General features: G+C 26.2%; 1 protein-coding gene across 1 annotated transcript in view; it reads right to left on the bottom strand.

The window, feature by feature from the left end:
• Positions 1–27,445, bottom strand: part of LOC135922948 (periodic tryptophan protein 2 homolog) — a 46,653-nt gene that overhangs the window by 10,956 nt on the left and 8,252 nt on the right. The window contains exons 10-12 of the mRNA XM_065457496.1: positions 19,634–19,856; positions 19,176–19,324; positions 14,632–14,779 (exon numbers count right to left, since the gene is read on the bottom strand). Coding sequence (XP_065313568.1) covers positions 14,632–14,779; positions 19,176–19,324; positions 19,634–19,856 — 520 coding nt within the window. The remainder of the gene's footprint in view (positions 1–14,631; positions 14,780–19,175; positions 19,325–19,633; positions 19,857–27,445) is intronic.

Raw genomic sequence — 27,445 nt, 5'->3', positions numbered from 1 at the left:
ATCCCTACCATTTCCCCTTAAACACTTCAATATATATTATCAATAAACCCAATCTTAACAGTGGTGCCAAATTTGTAAAATCCAGCCCGTTAGGAGGTTTAGTCTAATAATTATACTATTCCATAAAATTTTGGAACTAAAATAAAAATAAATATATATTTATATATTTTATTAATAATTTATATTCCATTAATTCTTTAAGATTAGTTAAGATAGTGGTAATTTAGTGTTTGATTACGTTATAATGTATATTACACAAATAAATTTATAATTGTACTCTTGTTTCTAAATTTAAGTTTTATTTTAGGAATGATAGTAGGAAGAAACACATCTTTTATAAAATTAGAAAATAAAGAGCTAGAAAAAATTAGGAATGTGATAAGAAAGAAAATAGGATAAGTCAGTTAGATAATGTTAGGTCAGTTAAGTGTTGCAGTTGTGGAAAATATGGACATATTTCGAGGCAATGTGAGTTAACCAGACATCTCAATTGCGCGAAATATGGTAAGGGCCATATAACTACCAATTGTAGAAGTTTCTTTTACAATAATTTAATATGTCTAAAATGTGGTCAAAGAGGACATGCACAAGAAGCGTGTAATAAATGACTATATAAAAATGAATGTTATAGATGATAAAATTAATAGTATGTGTGATTTTTATAATTTTAATAATAATTTAGGAATAAATGATAAAAATAGGATTGATTTAAAATATATGAATGAATATAATTTTGATGATAGAAATTTTTTTGAAAAAAAAGTTGAAATAGAAAATGTACGTAAAATTGAGTTAGAAAAGATAATAAGGAAAAGTAAATGCCTAGGATTAAGATAAAAATAGGTGAAATTAAAATATGCTTTTTATTGGATAGAAGCCGAGATTAGTTTAATGAGTGTAAAAGAATTTAATAAATGTTTTCTGAAAGAAAGATTCATTGCAAAATATTGTTGGTGGATTACTACTACACTAAAAATAGAGCCTATTTTAGGTTGTAATGACATTAAGAATATGTTCTGATTATACTTGGTGGTCCTTGTTTGAAACTGTCTATGAGAACAACAAAATATAAGACAAAGCAATAAGGATAATACTGAGTTAGTTCTCGATGAACTGAAAAATCGAACTCCAGAATTTTTGATCAGATATAGAAATGATGTAGAAGAGAATAAGTTATTAAGAGATATAAACTCATTAGAGGTAACGCCAGTTGAAACTAAGCAACATAGAATCTAATGTGGTTGAGAACAAGTTCAGCAAGGAAATAATGAATATATTGATTAGATACAAAGATGTTTTTAAAGGGGAATTAGGGACTCTAAAAAATTGTGAAGTAGATATACGTTAGAAAGAATTATCAGCCGAAATTTGGTAGCATAAGAAGATTACCCTTTTCACGGATAGAAGAAATAGATAAAGAACTTGACAAATGGTTAAAGGAAAGTATAATAAGATATAGTTCATAGTGTATGGGCTATACCATTAGTCCCTGTAAGAAAATATGATAACAGTAAGACTGTGCATAGACTATAGGATATCTGTGAACCCTAGGATTATGACAATTAAATATCCTTTACCAAGAATAGAGCAATTATTGGCTAATTTAAAAGGAGCGATTTTTTTTTGAAGATAGATTTTTCTAATGCTTATTTACAAATTAAAGTGAACGAGAGTACAAGTAAAATTTTGACAATTACAACACATCGTTGTTTGCATTCTACCGATTACCGTTTGGGAAAGTGTCTGCTCCAATATTTCAAAGAACCATGGCTGCTTTATCTAAAGGTTTAAGTGGAATAATGTATTATTTAGATGATGTTTTGATTTCAGGTAGAACAGAACAGGAACATATTATGAGATTAAGCAAGGTGTTAGACATAATTCTAGAAAATGGGTTAAAAACTAATGTAATAAAAGTGTTCTTGGAGTAAGGGAAATAACATATTTAGGATATGTAATACAAGGAAATGAAATTTCTCCGATCACAAAGAATATAGATAAGATGGTGAGCATGAGAGCACCGTATAATAAAACGGAATTTCAAGCGTTTTTAGGAGCGGCTAATTATTATCATCGTTTTATACCGAATTTCGCTGGAATAGCTACACATTTATATAATTAATTGAAGAAAAATAGAAAATTTGAATGGGGAATGATACAGAACGAAAGTTTTGAAATATTAAAGATTAAAATGGTAGAAAAACCTATTTTGAATTGTTTTAATGAGACATTAGATATTATTTTAGCAGTGGATGCATCTCAGGAAGGTATAGGAGGAGCTTTGTTACAAATAGTTGATAATATAGAGAAGTCTATTTTATTTTTGTCCAGACAGTTTAATAAAACAGAAAAAAATTACTCAACAATAGAAAAATCAGCGTTAGCAGTTTGGTTTGACTAAAAGTTTGTTGGTAGGAAATTTCGATTTTGAAATAAAGTTTAAAACAGGTAAATAAATTGTTTACCAGATATATTATCGAGATTATGTACTAAAGAAATAGAGCCCACGATTAATAGTTTAAGATATATAATTGAAGAAAAGGAATTAAATATTAATGTTATAAGAGCCAAAGGAATAGATACAAAGGAAACCCCTTTAACAATAGATTTGGTAGATAAAACATTGGAACAAGATGAAGAATTAAAGAGGATTAGAGCTGTCAGAAGGGAGATATAGAGTGGAAAAAAGAAGATATAGCATTTAAAAACATTAAGAGCGAATTAAGTATAAAAGAGAATTGTCTAATGAGAGGATATCGATTAGTGATACCAGATTCTTTAAAAAAAGATATTTTAGGCGGTACATGCTGGACATCAAGGCATAGAAAGAATGAAGAAAAGCTAGAGAGTATATTTGGTGGCCAATTAAACATTCAAATATAAAAAAATAGTCATAAATAAAATATACAAAAAACTAAATATTAAATCTAAAAATTCCCGTACAAAAATAATCAAATATACAAATTTAAAAAACCAAGTACAATAAATATTCAAATTTGAGTTACATCACAACATTACCGCCACCCTCCTTTAATTACTATCTTCCTACAGGGTCTTTAACCTGTTCTCCGTCTTCCTGCACAGATAAAAACGCGTTATTACTTGAGGTTAGAACAGCCGTGAGACAAAACCTCATTTTATGCATCCCCCCACAGGACCAACACGTTAATCTACCTTTCTTGACCCAAACTTGATCAGTTCTTCGTTCGTAATGTTGTCTCTTTGGCCTTACCTGGAGAAATTCACCGTATCGTTGTTGTGCTTCCACTCCTTTGATTCCATCGATGTATCTACTTCTCTAATCTCAATCTTTATAATCTTATTCCCTATTTTGAAATAGGAAGCCATCTACAAAAAATTTACTATATCAATATATATATTTCTTAACACTCTTGTTATACTCAAAATCATGACCCTTTTTTATAATTATAACACCACGATCTTCCTTTTTCCAAATAAATTATATCTTTCATCCATTAACCCCATTAAATTATGCTTCTCACCATCGATTATGATTTTCATAATTATACAATTTTTTTTCTTCAAATATTATGATTCTCACAATTATGTCTGTCAATCTTATTCAGATATCGTGATTCTCATAATTATGTCTATCATCCATTTTATTCCGTCAAAAATTATGATCTCATAATTATGTCTATTATCAAATTTATTCCATTATAAATTATAATTTTCACAATTATGTCTCTCATAATTTTATTCTATCAGAAATTATGAATTTCATAATTATGTCTATCATGAGTCCTATTTCAGAATAGGGAATAAGATTATAAAGATTGAGATTAGAGAAGAAGATGGATCGATGGAATCAAAAGAATGGAAGCACAACAACGATACGGTGAATTTCTCCAGGAAAGGCCAAAGAGACAACATTACGAACGAAGAACTGATCAAGTTTGGGTCAAGAAAGGAAGATTAACGTATTGGTCCTGTGTGGCGGGGGGGATGCATAAAATGAGGTTTCGTCCCACGTTCTAACCTCAAGTAATAACGCGTTTTTATCTGTGTAGGAAGACGGAGAACAGATTAAAAACCCTGTAGGAAGATAGTAATTAAGGGGGGGGGGGGGTGATGTTGTGATGTAACTCAAATTTGAATATTTACTGAACTTGGATTTTTAAATTTGTATATTTGATTATTAGTGTACGGGAATTTTTAGATTTAATATCTAGTTTATTTTTGTATATTTTATTTATGAATATTTAGTTTTTTTTATATTTGAGTGTTTAATATTAAATATTAAATTATTATAAAATTGTTATGAAGTTATGAATTTCGAATTTTTTAGTTTTTGAATATTAATTCTTATTGTAAAAAAAAGAAATTATATAAAAACCCAAACATTTATAAAATATTACATTATTATAAAATTTGGTAATTACGCGCGTTTTGGAAATTATTAATAAGTTGTCAAATTTTGCGTTTTAAAAAACTTAATAAAATTATTTTAAATTGCGTTTGAAATGATTAATTAAGTTGTCAATTTTTGCGTTTTTAAATTAATAAAATTATTTTTATTGGTAATTACGTGCCTTGGAAATTATTAATAAAGTTGTCAATTTTTGCGTTTTTAAGAATTTATTAAATTATTTTTAAATAGCTAATATTTAATTATTTAATTTAATTTATATTTTTCTTCTATTTCTAGATATCACTTCTACAGTACATTATCACCTTTACACTTCCACTAATCTCTACAAATTTTCCTGGAATCCCCACAATTTCCCCTTAAACACTACAATATATATATTATCAATAAATCCAATCTTAACACGAACAAGAAGATATTTTGAAAAATATAAAGATTAAGATTCGACCGATTATATAAATATGGGTATAATTCAGAATATATAGGCAATCATAAAAAAAAGAAAATAGTTGAGAAGGGAACTAGTGTCATAGTCATATAATAATGTGGATAAGGGTGTCGAGTTACATAAACGGTTCTTAGCGTTAATTTGTTTAAACGGGTTAGGCCTGTTTCAGCTATTTTTTAACAAATTTATACGGGCACATTCCAATTTGGTTCCCAAGTTTTTATTCAGAAAAAGAGATTATATATAAATTTACAAACTTTCCACTTTTTATACTCGAAAATATCAATACAAACACAAATAATATAGATCATATAATATAATTAAAAATGATAAAAATAACATGCTAATACAAGAGAGCGACTCTTAATGACTCTCCTAATTGCGCCAATGACTAAATAGTAGTGATGTAACTTCAATAAAGAAACAGTTCGTTACATAAAAAAATGGAACGCGTTACCGTCACTCGTTACCTTGTGAAAAAAGGAACGCACGTTACTAGCTATTCATAAAGCAGCGCGTTACTATTTACTTAAAAAATTTAATATTATGTACAAAATTTTTTTTATATAATATAAATAAAAATATACAAAAATAATATATTATAAAATGTAAATAAAATAATACAAAAATAATATATTATTAATTTTTATAATAACTCTTTTATTATTTTTAACATTGTGATTTTCAAAATTTTGATCAGATAAACATGAGAGTGCTCAATCTTCTTTCGCCGAACTAAACAGAGGTTCAACTGGCGCAAAGGATGGAAGGGTTGTATTATATGTAAAAAATAAAAATTTTAATTGTAGGAATTTATTAAAAATTAAGAATAATCCTTATTTTGAAAAAAGCTTAATAGATCATCTTAAAATAATCTTCATTCAGATCCTCGTCAATTTTTTTAAAATTCTTTATCAGAAAATAATCTGGTATGTGTGTTGTGTTAAGAGAAATCAAAGTCTGATTTTTTTTGTCAAAATATTTTCAGCCTTAAAATAGGTTCAAGCTTACTTCGTTGACCTATATTTCAGGGCGAATATAATTTCAATAAAGGGTGCATTATTGCTGATAGTATTTATTCATATTTATAGATGTCAGGGTTGGGCAGTATATCGGATATTTGTATCTAAGATACAAGATACTTAAAATTTTGGAAAGTATCTTGTATCCAGTATCTAAGATACATATTATTTAAAAGTATTTGTATCTTAACCAACTTTGTATTCAAAAAGATACAGATACTTTAAAAAAATTTATATTGGTTAATTTAAATAGTATTAAAATTTAAAATGATATTGTTTTAAGATTTAAATGAAAAATTTAATCAAAATTTTTTAAGATAATTTTTGATATATGACGTTGGTCGTCATATAGCAATTTGCTAACAATTAGAACTACCATATTTGAATTGTTTTATATCTGTCTATTTTAAAATTATGGAAGAAGAAAATAGAATAATATGTTTATCTTCGTCTTCAGATGTTTCTTCAACCGAAAATTATAACAATAAATTTAAACTAAGCATACTTAATGGCAAATTTTTTGAAGTACTTCAAGATGATCATAATAAAGAAATTCATCGTGACTTTGGTATTGACGAAAAAGTTATAGCAACTGTTACAGATAACGGCTCTAACTTTAAGAAAGCTTTCAAGGAGTTTGGATATTCTATGGAAGCTGTAGAGAATGACTTTGACATCAATGATGATGAATGTATAGAATTCGAAATCATTGAAAGTATTATTTAATACTTCTTTAAAATTTATTACGATATTGTAAATTTAGTAAAAAATTTTATTCAAATAAAATTATTTATTTGTTTATTTAAGGGTCTAAAGAAGCCTCAATAACATTGTCTCAACACATTCGTTGTTTGTGCCATAAGATAAGTCTAATTGCCACAACAGATGTCGAGAGAGCTATTAAGGATTCTCCTAACATTTCTAAAATTCATCATCCTGCAATGCTAAATGTACTAAGCTATGGAATGCAAATAATAGGCCTAAAATTGCAGAACTTATCAAAGCAGTTTTAGGAAAACAATTAGTTACACCTTGTTGCACTAGATGGAATAGTTTGTATGATAGTCTTCATAGTTTATTAATTTAAAGGCGAACTTCCTAAATTATGTCAAAAATTAGAATTTCCTAAATTAAGAGATATTGAAATTCAATATTTAGAAGAATATTGCAATATAATGGCCCCATTGGCTATAGCGATTGACAAAATACAGAGTGAAATCAACTGCTATTATGGAGAATCAGCTCCAATTTTAAATGTCGTTAAAAAAAATAATTCAAACCAATCTACAATTTTGCAAACCATTAGTTGTTGCCATAGAAAATTATTTAAATAAAAGATTTAACAATTTTAAAAGTGCATTTTTGGCAACTATTTCTCATCCCTATTTTAAAAATCGTTGGATTGATGGTGAAAAAGAAAAAAAATACCTTCAGGATTTGTGTTATTACATGAAGTTTTAATTGTTTTTAAAAATAATATTGAAATTAATACTACAAAATCTTCAATTGATGAAGATGATGATTACTTTTGCCTTAAAAGTACCACATCCAATGCTAATAATTCAATAAATGATATTGAAATAGAGGTCCTAAATTATATGAAAGATGACAGGCGGAGTATAAATATGTTAAATAGTTATAAATATATAAAAGAAATATTTATTAAATATAACACAATATTACCCTCCTCAGCCCCCGTTGAAAGATTATTTAGCTTTGCTAATATGGTTAATAGACCAAATCGTCAAAGATTGAACGAAAAATTAATAATATTAAAAAATAATGCTGATTTATGATTATTTACTAATTATATAATTATTAAATGGAATATCGCATTATCTTTTATAATAAATTTGTTATTTTCTACAATTTATTTTAAATATTTTTTTATAAATTTATATTATAGATAAGAAAATAAACTTTATACATTTTGATTTTGACTATTTAAAGTTTTTTTAAAAAGTATCTTGTATCTTAGATACTTTTTTTTTTAAAAAATACAAGTATCTTGTATCTTATATCTTATTGAAATTTTTCTAAAGTATCTAGTATCTTAAATACAAAATTTTATAAAGTATCTGTATCTGTATCCGAATACAATTTTCTGAAAATTTGCCCAACCCTGATAGATGTGTTCGAAACTATTGAAAATAAATATAAATTGTAAATAATATTTCAACACCTTTTATCTATGTCTTGCAGGATTGCATTTATAAGTGGCTTACAAAACTTGAAATTATTTAAAGCAATTTTTTAAAGTTTTTATATTATAATAGTTATCGTAGGAATGAGATATCCCATATCTTCTAAAATCGAAAGAGCCGTAGCAACAGGTTCCATAACATCTGGGGCGTCGCTAGCCTATACAATCTCATGGGGCTCAACTAAAAAATTTTTATGGGGGGCGGGTCTTCGGCCGGGTTTTATATTAATATATTTTACATTTTTAAAATTTGCTAACTCTAAACAATTATTCTGAATTTCATATTTTGTCATTTATTATATTTTGCATACAAAATAAACTAACATATAAATAATTAAAACAATACAAGACATATCTAAAAATAATATTTTTAAATATAAAATCTATTTATTACAGTATAAAATATTTTCGATGGTTGATATAAAAAAAATTTGCGTCTAAAGAATTACAAGTGATAAAAAAGGTTAATTAATATGCCTCAATTGATAATGGTTTTTTAAAAACCACATAGGGCTATATAATTCTTAGCAACTTACATTTACAAAGGTCATAATATAACTCTCTGTTACCATTTTAGACAATGTTTTATAGAATGGACTAATAAGAAAAAATTTATAGGCCTTACCAAATTAACAATTCTTGAAGAATAGAATATAAACGACCAATCCAAATCATAAAACTATATGGGTTAGAGCTTCCTCTTAGATGACATGATGGAAGCTAGATAAGTAATTGAGAAAATTATTGTGAGATATTAGATTTCTAAAAGATTATCTTCCATTTTTAATGATATATAAACGACTACACAGTTGACCATTATTGCATATCTAAAATATGCAATCATATGCTCTCAACAGCTGTAGTAATAATCTTAAATTATATAGCCACACAAATAATAGATGCTGGTTAATTTGCAGTCATAGCCATGACACTCACGATGGTAACCCATATCAGAATTTATTATGTTAGATAAATTGATGAAACAAAAACACTAAAAATCTTTAGAAGAAAGCCTTGAGTTATTTACACAGCAAGGATGACATATTAGAAATGAACATTTTTGTAACTATAAAATAAGAACCAGAGTGATATCATGAAAGCAATTAAAATTTAATATATTATTGTCGCACCATCTTTAGTTGGTATATTATATCTTAAAATATAGTAGTTTGTAATAATATCTAAAATATATTCGTATTAAAAATTTAACTCAAAACTGTTTTTCAGAGAAGAAAAAATAGCTTTCTTAAAAACACGTAAAAATAGAAAAGATATATAATTTATTACATCCATTGTGTGATGAATAAGATGTTTTATTATAATAATATTTTAAATAAATAGATGGCGTTAAATAGTTGAATGCATATTGTTATTTATATTTATTATCAAAAGCATTGATTAGTAAAATTTTAAAAATATTAACTGTAATATATTATATAACTGTCAATACGTCTGCAAAAGTGGCATTTAACCTAATATTTTATAAATAATTATATATAATAGAGGATTATAAACTATATGTCTACTTACTTTTTATAAATAAATCTCTTAAACTTATTTGGATTTGGACCTTGAAAATAATTTTAGAAAGAGACATGATAATTAAATTTAAAAATCAACAATATAGTTGATTAGTGTTGTTAAACTCGGCTAATTACAATTAAATTTGTTAATTTTCAATTAATAAATGATTATATTAATTTAATTAGGGTTATATAATATTTTAAATAATAAAAGTCAATTAAAATTCAACTTTTAATGCTAAATTAAAATTTATTGAGTGATATTGATATATTTTTAACACAGAATTTGATCGCAAGCTGACATAGTGAAAATATAATTTATATGTATTAATCTAATCTAATAATTAAAATAGTATTCATTTAATAAAAATTTAGATAGTCTTATTAATTTTTAAATAATAAAATTAAATCTATATACTACTCAATAGAATTATAAAAGAAATTGTTCAGGGAACAATTAAAAAAATTCATTTTTAGTTCAAAGGGATATTAAGGAGTCATTAAAAAAAAATTTTTGCCTCAGGGGGCTATTAAAATTTTTCAGGGGGCTCGAGCCCCTGTGCGCTCCCCCCCTAGCGACGCCACTGCATAACATACAATATATCTATGAACGACTTGTCATTATTTGAAAATCTCTAAAATTCGGATTTATCATGAGATTTGTCAAAATGGCCATTCTCCTTAATAAGATTATAAATTTCACCGATTTATAAAAAAAGTTCCATCTTGTAACCGGTTTTTAATTTTTTTTTATTGGCGTAAGAAATGTTTCATATTGGGGCCAGGGTCGGTTAAATCATCTTCATTTGAAAAAATATATAGAATTTACATAATATTCTTTATAAATAAATTATAATATTAGAGGATAAGAATATATATTAAGATATCTTGATTGATTCAATATTAATTAGATTAATAATCTTGATTGAAAGAAAATTTAAAAATAAAAATGAAAGAATTTGGTGGTTGATCTGACTTAAAAACTAGGCTTAAATTATTTATAAAATTTATAATATAAATAAAAATAATTTTATAATACAATAAAATATGCTTTTATCATATTTTTTAAGAAAAAATTTAAAGTAACGAGTAACATTTTGCGTTACAGTTACTCAGAAAAAAGAAACGCGTTCGTGTTAATCGTTCGTTACATCTAGAAGAAGGTAACGAATGGCGTTTCTTCTCTTCAAAAAAGATAACGCCGTTAGTATTGACGTTACTTTACATCTCTACTAAATAATGCATATACGAAAATATAATATCATGCGAATGTGAAAAGGTATAAATTCACGATTATAAAAGCCATATCGCCCAAGATCGAATTAGGAAGCGGATAGATTTGTATAAACGTTTATAAATTTTCTTAGAAAAACGCATAACTCAAGGGAATAAATAGATATTTTTCTATTAGCCTACTTCGCATACCATAAAATCTTCACCTGCATCACATATCCTAAAATCTAGGCCTTTAAAAAAATTTAAGCCACAATACAATGAGAAGGGAGAATATTATGTGGAAATGCAAAAAGGTTTAAGATATAAGAAAAAAATACTGGGTCGATTATTAGGGAGATCATGGTCGATTCAAGCCCAAGTAAGTAAACAGATTGGTCCGATGTCATATTTCGTAAAAAGAGAAAAAGGATTATGGAGAAGAGATTCAAATCATTTAAAAACCAGTCAATAACAACAAGAATACTTCAACTGAGACAAAACCTGCAGATTAGGTAAAGCAGAAATTAATTAAAAACCGATTATAGACAACTCTAAAGGGAGTGGAACATAATGCACCCCTCATAGCACCCACCCCAGAACTTTTAACTGATGTGACAACGATGATGGAGACAGAACCCCTGAAAAAGTGATATCCTTCTCGAATAAGAAAAACCCTAGAGATATCAAAGTTAAAGGGTAGAAAGATATTGTATTTAAAAATATCAAAAAGTTTTGTTTTTTAAATATAAATGGCTTGTAAAAAATTATTGTTTAATTTATTATTTTAATCAAAATAATTGTTAATTGCTTATTTTAAATGTATATATGGTGAATTCCATATCAAATCAACCAAGGTTTCAACCCGACCCCCTTCAATTTTTCTTAAATTTTGTATACTGGTAGTATATACTATAACTAAGAAAAAAATGAAATTTTACCTTCCAACACTGTTTACCCGCTAAGATATGGCCGTTTAAAGCACGGAAAAATGGTACATTTTTGACAAAATGCACCTCATTTATTTTCAAATATCTCGAGAAATAATTATGTTAGAAAAATAATATAGATTTTATTTTGTAGCTTAATAAAAGTTCTTATTTCATTAATATCGAAAACCGGATGTGTAAAACCGAAAATGGCCATAGAAAAAAATGGTATTTTTTTTTCAAATTTTTTTTTCTGTAGATAGATATCACACTGCTTTATATTTATACAAAATCCTAGACTGGGATGAATATGGGTTTAGGAGTTATCACTCTTTATATGGCTAAAATTGAACAAATTTAACATTAATATCATAATATTTTAATTTAATGAATAGTTATGAAATAATGTTAATTTAAAAATTATGTCTAAATGATAGGCCCTTACTTTTTTTTATCTTTACAAAAAAATTTGAGAAGTGGCTGGAATAACGAGCTTTGTTTAACACTTTAGTTAAATTTTGTCTAGAAGTTACTTGACAAAATAATTCTAAACATTTTTATAACTTTATTTGCCTCAAATTGAATTACATATAATACAATCAAAAATTTATAATTAAAATATATCATATATTATAATCATCCAAGGAATTTTAATAAATTATGACTTTTGTTTTCGTCTATGGGAATAAAAGCTTTGAACTTTGTGTTCCAGAAATTCTCTTTGCTCTCAAAAATCTGCTTTCAAGATGACTTTCTATGTTCATATATTCATTATTGCTCACAAATATATAATTTACCCCAAAGATATTATTTCTTGTATAGTTAAATAAATGTATTGTTGTCAATATGTGATGTTCATATGGACGTTGCAAGCTTGCTCGAGCTGCTAACCGTTTAATAACGGCCCTCAAAATGTCGCATGCTTTTACCTTGCGCGGTTTTAAAAAATGTCACTCAGCCTTTATCCCAAAATATTTTCATAGAGATTAATGAAATCTTTTATTTTTATATTGGTTACTGCTCCATCAGAAAAATAATAAATTTTAGCCACTCTATTAAATCTTTCCTTCAAGAATACGATAAATTTTAAAAATAAATTAAATGCACATGAGTTGTGCTTTAAACAATCTGATATAACCACTAAATTTACATGTTTTATTATGTTGTTCTCACGGTAGAGATCTGCAAAGTTTGGCCCGGCCCGTACCCGTCCCGAACGGGCTACGGTCCGGGCCTAATTCTATTTAAAATAATCGGGTTCGGGCCGGACCTAATATTTTTAAAAAAATTTCGGGCCAGGTCGGGTCGGACCTTGGAAATTTTTTTAAATATATCTAAATTTATCAATTTTATATTGAATTTTTTATGTAAAATAAAAAATTTTGATTTAATTTATTGAAACTAAACGCCATATAACATATTGAAACTTAACGCCATATAACATATGTCTTTTATTTTTAGTAATTATAAAAATTAATTTCTATATTTAAATAAATTCAGGCCGGGCCGGTAAATTTTTTTAAAATAAATTTCGGGTTTGGGCCGGCAAAACTTTTTAAAAAAATTTCGGGTACGGGTCTGGCCGGCAAAATTTTTTTGAATAGAATTTCGGGCCGGGCCTGGCTTGTAAAATTAGGCCCGATGCAGATCCCTATCTCACGGTAATAAATTATAAAAGAGTTTATAGTGGCTTGATTATTGGTCTGATTAAATCCTTGTGCATGGTTCTGCACTACAAATGCATAGTTTTCTAAAAAGTCTGCAATAACTAAGAATTCGCCAACATTTAAATTGAATTTTAAAATGTTTCGAATTAATGATTATCGTGAAGCTATAAACAAATGAGGAATTACAAATTCGTCAGCGGATTTTGTCAGTGTTTCGAGGGTAGTTCAATCAACTGCTATCCATTGTTTGAATGTTTTATAATCTATAGAATTTTCAAATAATATATTAAACCTTTCTTTTAATTTTGAATATATGGGGGAAAATTATTGTTGAATTTCAATTTAGGTAGATTATTTTATGCTAAATAAAATATTTAAAATTTTTGTCAAGTAATTTTAATTTCGAGATAAAATTTAACTAAAGTTTTAAACAGCTCATTATCCCAGCCACCTCTCAATTTTTTTTATAAAGATAAAAAAAAGTAAGGGCCTATCATTTAGACATAATTTTTAAATTAACATTATTTCATAACTATTTATTAAATTAAAATATGATGATATTAATGATAAATTTGTCCAATTTTAGCCATATAAAGAGTGATAACTCCTAAACCCATGTTCATCCCAGTCTAGGATTTTGTATAAATATAAAGCAGTGTGTTGGAAGGTAAAATTTCATTTTTTCTCTTAGTTATAGTATATACTACCAGTATACAAAATTTAAGAAAAATTGAAGGGAGTCGGGTTGAAAATCGACTTTTTTTTGTTGATTTGATATGGAATTCACCATATATATTAGTAGCAGTTAAATAAACAAACAGTTGTTATTTTTTCAAGAGACAATTTATATTTTTCAGAATCCACAAAAATTAAAGAAAATAAGTTGAAGTTCTTTATTTTATTATAGAAATTGAATAAGAAATAACAAAAATAAAATTTTAAAAACTGTTGTGAACCAGTTCAAAAGTAATTCTGATGGTTAGATAATGGCTATGGCTCGGAAAAATATAAAGGTCCATTACGGTTTCGTGGTTCGGTTCGACACCCTGTTAAGGATAAGTATAACGAAAAAGAATATATCAATAAACTAAATGGGAAGGAATATGAACAATCTAGACCGAAACGGAAAGAATGCAGATATAAAATCAAGTTTAAAAATTTATTTTACATTACATCCAATTAATAAAAAAAGGCTTAATTAATTCTTTTATTTTATATATAAATATTCTAGAATAACTTCCAGCAATTTTCCTGTCTTCATGGACCACAAGTATATTTCAAAAGACGCCGAGGAGCCGGCAAAAACGAATTCCCCCAAGGTGTCGACCGTTAGACAGGCGAATTGCGTCACTTCGGGAGCAGTAAAAGTTCTAAAGTTTCGATACCTGATTGTGGAATTAGTAAAAATTTTGTTTATAAACATCAATCAAGTGGAATTTTTTAGAAAGAAATATAGTTCATATTGGGAATTATAGAAAATAAAATAATCGACAACTCGATGGAACAAATAGAAAGAATTTATAGGACAAAGAATTGTAAACGGTAAGATGCCAAATACAGAAACGTTAAAGAGGGGAAGTCTTGTCCTTATGTACTAGAAATGTCGAAGATAGCCCTCCTCCACAATATCGTTTGCTAGGCCCAGGCGTTTTTCTCCGAACCATTAAAAGATAAAATTGTGTTAAAACGTGGTTACTCTTCAGTGCTCGATTACAATTATCAATATCTTACAGGGTTTCCCATTCAAAAAAGAAAAGTCCCAATCAAAAAATCATAAAAGGAAAAGGCACAATCAAAAAAGGATCAATCATAAAAGGAAAAGGTTCAATCAAAAGAGGAAAAGATCCAATCAAAAAAGAAAAATTGTCAATCAAAAAAGGAAAAGTGTCAATCAAAAAAGGAAAAGGTTCAATCAGAAAAGGAAAAGTGTCAAACAAAAAAGGAAAAGTGTCAAATAAAAAAGAAAAGTGTCAATCAAAAAATAATATTCCCAAACACAAAGGAAAAATGTCAATCAAAAAAGAAAAATTCCCATAAGGAAAAAAGTGTCAATTAAGTAAAGGAAAATCGTTATTTTTTATATATAAATTCTTTTTCTTTTCAATTTTTGTTAAATTTTTATTCATTTATTTTATTTCTAACTTTTTGCGATTTCTTTACTTTATTTTTCTTACTATCTTTTCTCAATTTATTTTTCTTCTCATTTTGATAATTCTTATTTGTAATTATTTTTAATTTCTAACTCAATGGCATACAATTTTTTTATTAAAATTTCTTATATATCAAATTATATTACATGCGATATATATGTAATAAAGTAAGAAACAAAAATTTATATTAATCAATAATAATTTTCCCTTTTCTACATTTTAGAATATAAGTCTCTATATTTCTAAAATAATTTTTTGCATTCTCCTCAGTTATTCCTCTCTCGCCATGCACTATGAAACGAATTAATTCTTTCTCGTTCCTGGGATTTTGATTTCTGACAAAATCCTCAAGGTGGTAAATATTAGTTTGTTAAACGGCTAACTCATTATTTTATCCAGAAAAATTTTATGCAAGCTTTTACTCATAGATGGCACATAGGATTGAACATCTATTGGCGAAATCTCGACGCTTAGGCAATATTTTCCTGGCTATAATGTTAAGTTAGCCGTTTTTAAAAATCGGCCCAAATTGAGCCGTTTAACAACACTAGTAAATATTTCAATGTATGCCTTCTTCTTTCTATAGATTCCCTAATTGTATATGATGAAATGGAACATCATCACAAAAATCATATTCATCATGTTACCTTCTTCAAAATGATTTAATATTTCATTTACAAAGTTGCTAAAGTATATAGCATTGCAGGGGCCAGCAATAACTTAGAATCTGAATAGTCCTGAAATTGTGAGAGCAGCAATGATATTATAATTCATTATCTTTATGCCTTGAACATTTTTAATAGCCTTTTTATATATTTAGGAATATTCATATAACCGCCTCATTGATATTGAAAACCTGCTCTCATTGATAAATATAAATTATTTTTTATATAGGCTACATCTACAAACCAATTCGCGAATTCTTTGCGAATCTCGATATTTGATTGTGCATTTTCTCTAACTGAACGTAATGATACTCATTTAAAGCTATACCTAAATCCTGAGAGTATATACCCTATATTTGATATTTCCAAAACATATCTTTCTTTTATCATTTCATATAACCTTTTTAAGGATAAAGTACAATCCAAATTTATATTTAATATATATTCTTCCTGTTCTTGATTTAATTTCTTGCGTGCACGTGAACCTCTTTTGAGCAAACTATATTTTATTCCATTTTTGAGATGAGAGTATATTTAATATTTGCCATTGTTTTGTAGCTTCCTTAAAACATGAATATTTTTTATACTATTCTTATTTAACGCCTCAATTATTAGAGCTTTTGTTTCACTGTTAATGTTTTTTCCCATTGTTTTTATCATATCTTCACAATTTTATTTTTTAAAATAAAAAAAAATTTCCTTTTAAAATATATATTCAACAAATGGAAGGAATGACAAAAAAACTAAAATCTTTTAGATTATAACATTTATCTCATTTTACATTTAATTATTCATAAATCAAAGATTATAGTTTTAAAAATAATTACAAAAAAATTATTTACTTGCTCAAAATTATTGAATGCTTCTTGCATAAGTGTTATAATTTTAAAAATAAGAATTTAAAAATGATTATATTTTTTTTATTAATTTACATATCGTTTGGTATAACAGTTCAAACTTGTTTAATTTTAAAAAGGTACATTACAACCAAAGGATTAATTTAATTTAGCAATTGTTGTAATTAAATAATTTGATATGTAAAAAATTCCAATAAAAAAATTGTCTGCCATTGAGTAATAAAAATTAAGTGAAAATTAAATAAATTTGAAAAAAGATGAGAAAAATAAAGAAATGACTTAAAGAGATTGAAAAGTTAGAATGTATGTAAAAGATAACAATATAAGAAAAAAAAATCAAAAAAAGTCAAAATATTGTTATGTATGATGAAAAAAGGAAAGAATTGTTAAAAAAATGGAGAAGTGAAGAAAAATAACAGGGAAAATTTATAAATTACTTTTTAAAAGACAAAAAAATTATCAAAAATGAGAAGAAAAATAAATTGAGAAAAGATAGTTAGAAGAATAAATTAAAGAAATCGCAAAAAGTTAGAAAGAGAATAAGAAGGAATAATAAAAATTTAAGAATCGACAAGAAAAAATAACGATAATCCTTTTTTGAATGAAAATTTTCCTTTTTTGATCGGACTTTTTCCTAATCCTTTGAAATTTTTCTTTTTTTATGATTGACCATTTTCTTTTCTTTTGGGCCTATTCCTTTTATGATTGAGACTTTTCCTTTTTTGAATGGGAAATCCTGTATCTTGCAAGCATCGCACCTTTCTGGGTGGTAATTACCAGAAAATTTAATAATATGGGGTGAGTGCAGGAGGAAAAGGTGATACCAGACAGATTAACACCTGCCTCGTTCCTCTATACTAAAATAGGAGCATTCCTCCAATTTTTATAACATTTGAAAATCAAATGAATTCATAAATATTCGAGAAAAACGAGTCCATAATATTGGAATGATATAAAGCATTTTCAAGGTTCCGATTTCAAGAATAGCGCTAAAATTGCTTCACAAGGAATAACGATGCTAAATTGTGGGCGAGTGAGATCCCTAAAGAAACACCGATACCTTGATGAGGTTTACTTTCCAAAGTTTAGTGAGATAAATAGTCTCAATTTTTTTCTTACACTTACATTATTCTGAATTGACTCCAATTTTGTGGGGAAATTCGACAATTTTAATCAAAATATAACAAACTCAAATATTTATAGATTTATTCGATTTTATAAATTTGATGAGGAACGATGAAGGTGTTGATTATTCCGCCACTAACCTTTGGCCCGACTACTAAACTCTTGATCCAATTTTTTTAGCAATCAGATTACTCTCAAAAATAGATACAAGTCAATTCTTCGAGCAAAATAAAAAAGCGATGATTGTTTATGAATATATAATATTATCCAAATTCTAAAACATTAAGGGAACAACTCTGGCTCCAGGACCTACGATAGTCTTCGTAAGAGATTTAACTCCTTTGATATTTTATCATTTATTTTTTGGTTAAATAAAGTATTTTTGTTTATTGTTCGATGATGCTTTTGACTAGGATATGAATTGTTAGTTATTATTTTTTAGAATCCGTTATCTACATACTAAAAACAACCGCTTCTCTTGGCCCGATACTTTAATATTTTCCGTAGTGGATCTTTCCCCTCTCAAAACTATGTTTGACCAGAAGTGGAGGTCCATATTCGCCCTACTCCTCATGACATGTTCCTTTCAATCTCATCATTTTTTGATAAAATTTCTACATTTTTTTCGAAAAATGTTTGAATATTTTAAAACCACATTTTAAAAAATAATGTTTGGCCAAAAACGCCAAGGCTGAACTTGAACTCGCCTTTTTATAAAAAAAAATTCTAAATAGCTGTCCTGGATAATGATTTTTAGATTTTAAAAATAGGAATAAGTACAATTTTAAACATGTTTTAAAGATATCATGGCCTAATCAAAATTTATATTTAATAAAAAATGGTGTCAATGCTATTTTCTAAAATGAATTGGTAATTAAGAACAAAAATTAAGTCAAGCTAAAAACAGGGGAAAAGAATTCTAACATTAACCCGAGCCTCTTAATAGTTAATGTTTAAAGAAAGATAATATATTTTTAAATAAACCTGACAAGGTCGAAAGCCCGAACGGTCCCATCTTCAGAACTAGAGAGGAAGGCGTTGCCCTTGGTAGTAAAAACGATATCGGTAATGGCCGAGGTGTGTTCCTTAAAGGTCATTAGACACATGGCACTCGCGGTATCCCAAATTTTGATCTAATTGAAGTTAATTTTAATTATAATAAACATTTAAAATTACAAATGAGGCTATGTCATGTCAATTATAAAAATTTGAGGCAACACGGTGGATTTGTTACCACCATAGTGAAATTACGCTAATAGATACCCAGACCTTTGTACCATATATGGGCAATATTTATCTGAATACAATATTGAGTTAGCCGTTTTTTTAAATAGGCTCAAATCGAGCCGTTACTGGGCCTTGTATAAGCTGACTAACTTTAGTGCTTTTTTCATTAAATTTTCTTACATTTCTTGTCCTGAACTTTTAATTTTTCTACTAACCTTTCCATCAAAACTTCCCATAACCAAACGGGCTCCTCCACCGCAGTCGGAAGAGGGGACGTAAGCAAGGCACCGTAGCTCGTCCACGTGACTGGCTTGCTTGATTACACGATTCTGACTGCGCCATTCCCACACGGTCAGTTCTCCCATAGGTATACTAGCCGCTGCAACCCAATCACCCCCGGAATTTATTGTTATCGACGAGATGGGGTAATCACATATGCTTTTTAAATATTATTTTGGGTTTTTGTTATAGAAAATATTAACATTTCCTAATATAAAATACTGGTATTGCGATAAGATAATTTCAGACAAATTTATGAAAAAGAATATATAATAAATTATATAGCAAGGGTTTCATTTTCTATAAATTTATCTCTTATTTTTTTTATAATAATTTTAAATCATGCTCACACGATATATTTTTTATTATTACGTTAAAAAAATAATATTGGGGAAGCATATAAAAAAAAATTATTTTATGATTTTTGAAAAAAGACTAACACCAACTTTACTAAACTTGAAAAAGAAATCAATTTTTTTTCTACCTAATTTTGGCTTCAACAACCGCAAGTTCAGAGTGGGGATTTTAATATTTAAAAAGAGTAAAAAATTTATCGATCATCCAATCTATCTCAATTGAAAAAAATTATTAAAGAGTTTAAAATCTAACAATCTTAGTTCATGAGCATTTTCCTCAAGAATAAAGGCGAATTTCGCTCATTTATAATTGGTAATAAATAAGTAGTCAATTGCTCCTCTAGTAGTAAACATCACGCTTCGTCATTGGGCTATAACATATCATTATATTTGAGAATTTGGTATATTTGAGAATTTGGTATATTTGAGAATTTGGTATATTTGAGAATTTGGTATATTTGAGAATTTGGTAGTTATTATAAAAAAAATTAAAATTTATTAAATTACAGTTTAAATATACTTTTAAATTATGAAAATTATTCGGAATTAATACAAGTACTAGTAGACGATAAAATTCTTAATATGCAAATGCTTGAAAAATTTTAAAGATATTTAGCAATGCTCGACTTTTGGCATGTTATATTTTAACTATATTAGCTCCAACGCTCTGATAGAGCTTATTATGTTTGAAATATAACTAATAAATTGTTTTTTTCTCTTTTAAATTTACAATAAAAGTTATATATTTTTTATAAAAAAATCTTGAGTGAATATTATAAAAATTGGATAAGTCAAATCTGTCTAATTTGAACACTATATTTCAAGACTTTTTACCTTAAAAAACATTTTACCATCTGTTATATTTATAGTTTTAACAAAAAATGACATTATGTTCTATTAGGTAAATTTTTAATATTCTAATATTTTCCTTAACTTAAAATGCGATTTATATTTTTACTTTATTCAAGATATTTTATCATTTAATCTAAATTTCTTATAAAAATATTTTATTATTTTTTACCATAATTTATTGATATTTATTTTTATTATTAAAATATAATATTGTTTTATTTTACTGTATATAAAAGATAATCATTTGGATAAAAACATGTATTTTTTTATTATTACTTTTAATAAAGAAACTCGATGGCAGAAACTACCAAAGTGATGAAGTAACCAAACAAAATGTTAAATTTTTAAAGATTTTTTTGCATTCAATAAATAGTTGTTTAATTATAGTTAAGTACCCAACCAAATCGGAAAAAAAGAACATGACTCAAATTTTAGCGGCGCCATACGAGATGTTAACATAATAGAGAGTGATTCACCATCGACGCATAGAGATACGAGAGAAATTTAGTATTGCTAAAAAGTCAAGTTGACTCTAATCGTGAACACAAGTTTTCTATAAACTTGAGTGGGAGTCGATTAGAGGATGAATATTTCAAATTAATATTTTAGAATCATTTAACTAACAACATTTGGTCGACTAGGGGATGAGTATTTTAAATTGATTATTATTATTAACAAACATTTTAACTTTAGACTTCAAACCAGAGACCTTGGAAATTTACTTGGGCCAGGCTTGGGCCTAAAATTTTTTTCCAAATTTAGAATTAAGGATATTTATTTGGAAAAATATAACTAATCATTTATTCCATTTCCTAGACACCTTGGGAGAGTTTTAATTTTGTTTTCTTTAAAATCGGAAATTGGTATACTTATTCCTGAAATAACTGATTTAAAGTGTAAGATTATTATAGGTAATTCCTACACTTAATTATATAAAATACCATGATATTTTTATTTAAAAATCACTTTTTTTCATTCTTATAAAACTGGATCACACTGTTACTTCTTTAGTGTGACAAATCCAATATTAATTAGAAATTAAATATATGGCTATAAAGATGATACTTAAAATGATTAAGGTAATGATCTTTACAATAATTCAAATAAAGATTTTATATCATTTATAAATTCAGTTGGCTCTATGTATTTCCTTTGTGTATTACACTAATGAGATTGAAGGCTAAGAAAGCTGTTAATATGTAACATAACACCCTTTTTTCTGAACTAATTGATTTTTTGTGTGTTTTCTATATATATGGGTATTATGTAATGATAATGAATGAATAGATTTATTTTGAATGATCAACAGATTTGACCTTTAATATAATAAACAACCAGGGGTTCGAACCGAACCGAACCACAAAACCGGAATGAACCGTTATGATTTTCTGAACCGTAACCTTAGCCGAACCGTTATGAAGAAAACATTAAAAGAGCGAACCGAACCGTTATAAATATTTTAAACCGGTTCAAAACGGTTTTAAAAATAATTAATTTTAAATTATTAACCTAAATTTAAAATTTTTCCTTGGGGGCATTTTTAAAATTGGTGATTTCTTTTCAAATTAAATATTTCTATATTATCAACATTATATATCAAATTAAATATTTTTATATTATCAACATTATATATCAAATAATACCAGGTTTGTTGTTTTTTCTTTAAATACTTATTTTATAAGAGATTAGACAATTTATCTGTTAATTAGATAAGATATCTTAAAATCAGACATAATTATTCTTGGCTAAATTAACAAATTTATACATAAGATATTAATAAGCTTTTAGAATAATATCTGCTAATAATTAGGAAAAAATTATATAATTCTATTATTAATAAATAACATCTAATAGAAATCAAGTACCTTTTACATTCATTTTTATATTATATGGTTTATTTTTCATCTCATTATAAAAACTTGGATCATAGAATTTAAATGACAATAAATAAAATAGTCAGCAATATTTTAATGATATAATAATTTTTTATTTATAATCATTGTTTTTTTTAAATTCAGAATTCTAATATTATAAATTATTTATTATTATAATATGTTAGTTAGCATTTACCATTATCATATATGCAAAATAAAAAAATATGATTAAAGAATGGCATTTGTAATGAATATTTTTCTAAATCTGTATTTTTAAATAATAAAAATCTTACTGTAAATCTTCTGTTTAAATAAGTTAATTAACATTGCATTAAATTATTTTTATACTTTTATTTATTTATTAATGTGTTTTATATTTAAATAAACTTACAGTGAATTAAAAATAGTAATTAAATTTTGATGTTAAACTAAATATAAATACTATAGTTTAACTTAAATTACCTATTCTGTCATATTATATTAACATCTAATAGAAATAAAGTACTGACCAATTTTTATATAATATTGTTTTACAATAATTTCTTATTAATTGATATATTCAAAAAAAGTTTATCTTAGTTTATATAGAATATATCAGAGTGGGTAATTTGAATTAAACTATACTAGTTATATTTAGTTTAACATCAAAATATAATTCCTATTTTTAAATGTAAGTCTATTTAATATAAAACACAAATAAATAAAAGTATAAAATAATTTAATGCAATGTTAGTTAACTTAAACTGAAGATTTATAGTTTTATTATTTAAAAATACAGATTTAGAAAAATATTTATTACAAATGCCATTCTTTAATCATATTTTTTTTTATTTTGCATATATGATAATGGTAAATGCTAACTAACATATTATTTTAATAATAAATTTTAGAATTCTGAATTTAAAAAAAATATGATTTTTATAAATAAAAAATTATTATATCATTAAAATATTTATTGCTGACCATTTTATTTATTGTCATTTAAATTCTATAATCCAAGTTATTTAAAAAAATAAAAATGAAGGTAAAATTGTTTCTATTAAGCTTTTTTATTTATTCTATTTATATAATAAAAGATTTTCATCTATCATCATATAGCTTTTTAGTTATCTATTAAATGGTTCGGGAAAAGTCAAATCCTGTGCGTTCCTATTTTAAATTAGATATCATAAAAAATCAATCTATTTGTAAAATAGAAGATTGTGGTAAGGTCTTAACTGGGGACCATGCTGCAAATCTTGAACGACATATAGAAAGATTCCACAATAGGGAATTCAAATTATTAAGAAAAAAGAAAGAAAATTTGACTATTAAAAAAATTCAAATAACGAAAACTGCAAACCAGTATAATACAATCCAAGATGCTTTTAAGTCCAACCCTACTAAAATAGAAATCAATATAAATAAAGAAACTTTAATCCGCTCCTGCACCGAGCTAATAACAGTTAACGGTAGGCCAATAAAATCAATTGACGACAAAGCATTTCGAAATATTATAGAACCGATAATTATAGGATTGGGTGGAAATTTAACTATCAATTCGAAAAATATATGCAATAATATTAAAAAAATGGCGTTAGATTTTTCGGAAAATATAAAAAAGGAAGTTTATCAAAAACTTATTTCGTTAAAATTAGATATAACAACTAGATATGTTAGGTCCATATTGGGGATCAATATTCAATTTATAAATAACGGAAAAATAAAATTAAGGACTCTATGCATGAAAGTGATTAAGGAACGACACACATCAGAATATCTTAAAAAAATTATTATAGATGTTCTAAAAGAATATGAAATAAAAATTGAGCAGATTTACACAATAACCACCGATAATGCAGCAAATATGATTAAGTTAATTAAGCTATTAATACTACACGATGAAGAAGATGATGACCTTAACGATTATTTAATTAATGATGATTTAAATAATAATGATATAATTCATGATGAAAATAAAGAACCTTTCAATATTGAAAATATTAATCTTGCATCAAATGCCAGTTCCATATTATTAGGTATTAGATGTGCTTCACATACATTTCAATTAGCAATTAATGATTGCATTAAAAATTCAAATGAAATTATCATTATAAATAAAGCAAGAAACATCTGCAAAAAAATAAGAAATCAGACAACAATGGCTATTCTCTCAAAATTAAATTTGAAAAAACCACTAATAGATTGTTGCACAAGATGGAACTATATCTATTTAATGTTGGAGAGATTACTAAAGTTAAAAAGCTTTTGCCAAGAAATATCGCTCCAAAGCTATCGCGAAAAATGTTTATCAGAGAATGAATGGAAAATAATTAGTGACATATTAAAAGCTTTATATCCAGCTTATGTTTTGACAAAATATTTACAAATTGAACAATTGACAATGGGCGATTTTTATGCTGCGTGGATCAAATGTCTCATGCAAACGAGTAAAGTAGACACTCCATTTGCCAGACTTTTAGTTTCTACGATGAAAGCACGAGAAATAAATTTCAAAAATGAAGTTTTTTGCTCTGCTATTTATCTCGACCCTAGATATAATGTATTTTTAACTTTTGAAGAAAGAGAGATCGCCAGAAAACATCTTTGTAAAACTTGGAACTTGATACAAAATCTAAATAATCAGAATATTGAAATTCTAAATACTATGCCTACGTGTTCGTATTCGAAGGATAATTTAGATGATAATTTTGAAGATTTATTAAAGTCGCATGAAAGTCTTAATAAGAATAATTCTCAGGGCATCGAAAATTATAATAAATGTATAGAAATAGAATATATAATTCGGTCATTTGATAATATAGAGAGATTAGAAAAAGATACTAATCTTTTGAATTATTGGGAAAATGTAAAGAATAGTATGCCAGAACTTTATAAGTTAGCTATAACTGTGCTAGCAGTTCCAGCTAAGGTCTCCATAGTAAGAGCATTTTCAAGCCTTAAGTTTATACTCTATGCGCAGAGAACTAAATTAAATCCTGAAATATTAGAAAATATTTTAGTTATCCGTTCGAATTCTCTTTTTAAACCTAAATAGTATAGTATACATATTATTTTATTCATTATTGTATTTACGCATGTTTGTTTTTATCTTATTTATTTATGAAATAAAAAAAAACTAATTTGTCTAATTTATATTTCCTAAATTTAATAAAAACATCCATTAGATTATCATGGATAAATTAAATAAGAAATTATAAACTAAAAAGATTTTTCTCTAAAATTAATATATACATGGTTAATGATTAATTTTTTTTAAATTAAATTTATAAAAACAGGAACAAACCGAAAAGAACCATTATAAACCGAACCGAAATGATTTTTTTTTAAAACCGAAATGGAACAAAACCTTTATAAAATTATAAACTAAAAACCGGAACGAACCGAACCGTTATACTAAACGGTTCGAAACCCTGAGAACAACTTATATTTAGAATATACAAATTTGATTTTTTATCATCATCATATTGCAAAAATTCATTATATTTTTTCTGGCCAATAAATTTTCACCAAATAAATCTGCATTCTGTGCAATTTTTTTGATAGTTCTGGCTTCTTTTATTATTTCACTACAACTTTACTTATGACTTTCTCCTCTGTAATAAATTGTAGTATTTTCTATTTTTTTTTTAGATATAATGAATAAAAATGAAATAGTGAAAAAATTTCATTCTCAAGAATATAAATTATTTGAAAACAACAGAGCAAAGTCTGGGATTCTTTTAGCATAATAATAGACAATCATAATATTAAAATTGGATATGTCCAATGTAAAACATGCCAAGACTTTCATATTCACAAAAAGTAGGATCAACTCATTTATCAAGGCATAAATGTAAACCAAATCCTAAAATTAAATTATCTTCTTTTTTATCCAATTAAAAATGATAAAGCATCATAAAAGTGAAAAAAAGGAAGTTATCAAGAGATGTGCAAAATTTTGTGCCATAGATATTCGCCCATTTCAATGTATAGCTGTTAAAGGCTTTTTTAGCACAATATTTTATTGAAGTTGGTCAAAGAGGGGTTTGATTGATGTTGAAAATATTTTGCCAATTCCTATAACTATATCTAGGCATATGAATGATATGTCTAAAAATTTGCACAAAAATATATTCCCAGAAGTACAAAATGCTTTAATATTTTTGTAATGCAACAACTGATTTATACACAGATGACTTTAAAAAGTACACATATATAACATTAACTCTTCACTACATAATTAAATGGAAATTAATTTTGTATATTTCTCTATTTTTAGAAGATAAAAAAAACAAGTGAAAACATTCACAAAGAACTTGTTTCTAATTTTACAAAACTTGGATATGCTTCTGATGCATTTTATAAAATCACATTCATCACTGATCAAGGTTGCAACTTGATAAAGGCTTTAGAATCATATAAACGATTAAACTGTTCTGCTCATCTCATTATCACTATTCTAAGAAATACCTTTTCTCTAAAATATATGCAAATATCTACACCCTTATTATATAACCTCATTCTACAATGCAAATACTAACTAGATATTTTAAACAAAGTGGATATAACAAAAATCTATCAAAATCACTTAGATGTTGAAACAAGATGGAATTCAAAATTAAAAATGTTCAAAAGCATATATGAACAATATGAGGTTATTTTAGATTCTTTACAGAAAAGAAAT

The sequence above is a fragment of the Gordionus sp. m RMFG-2023 genome, chromosome 1, assembly GCF_954871325.1.
Source record: "Gordionus sp. m RMFG-2023 chromosome 1, tfGorSpeb1-WG-v2, whole genome shotgun sequence".
Classification (NCBI taxonomy): Eukaryota; Metazoa; Nematomorpha; class Gordioida; order Chordodea; family Parachordodidae; genus Gordionus; species Gordionus sp. m RMFG-2023.
Note: the sequence above shows the minus strand (reverse complement) of the source record. Positions and strands in the feature narration are given on the sequence as shown.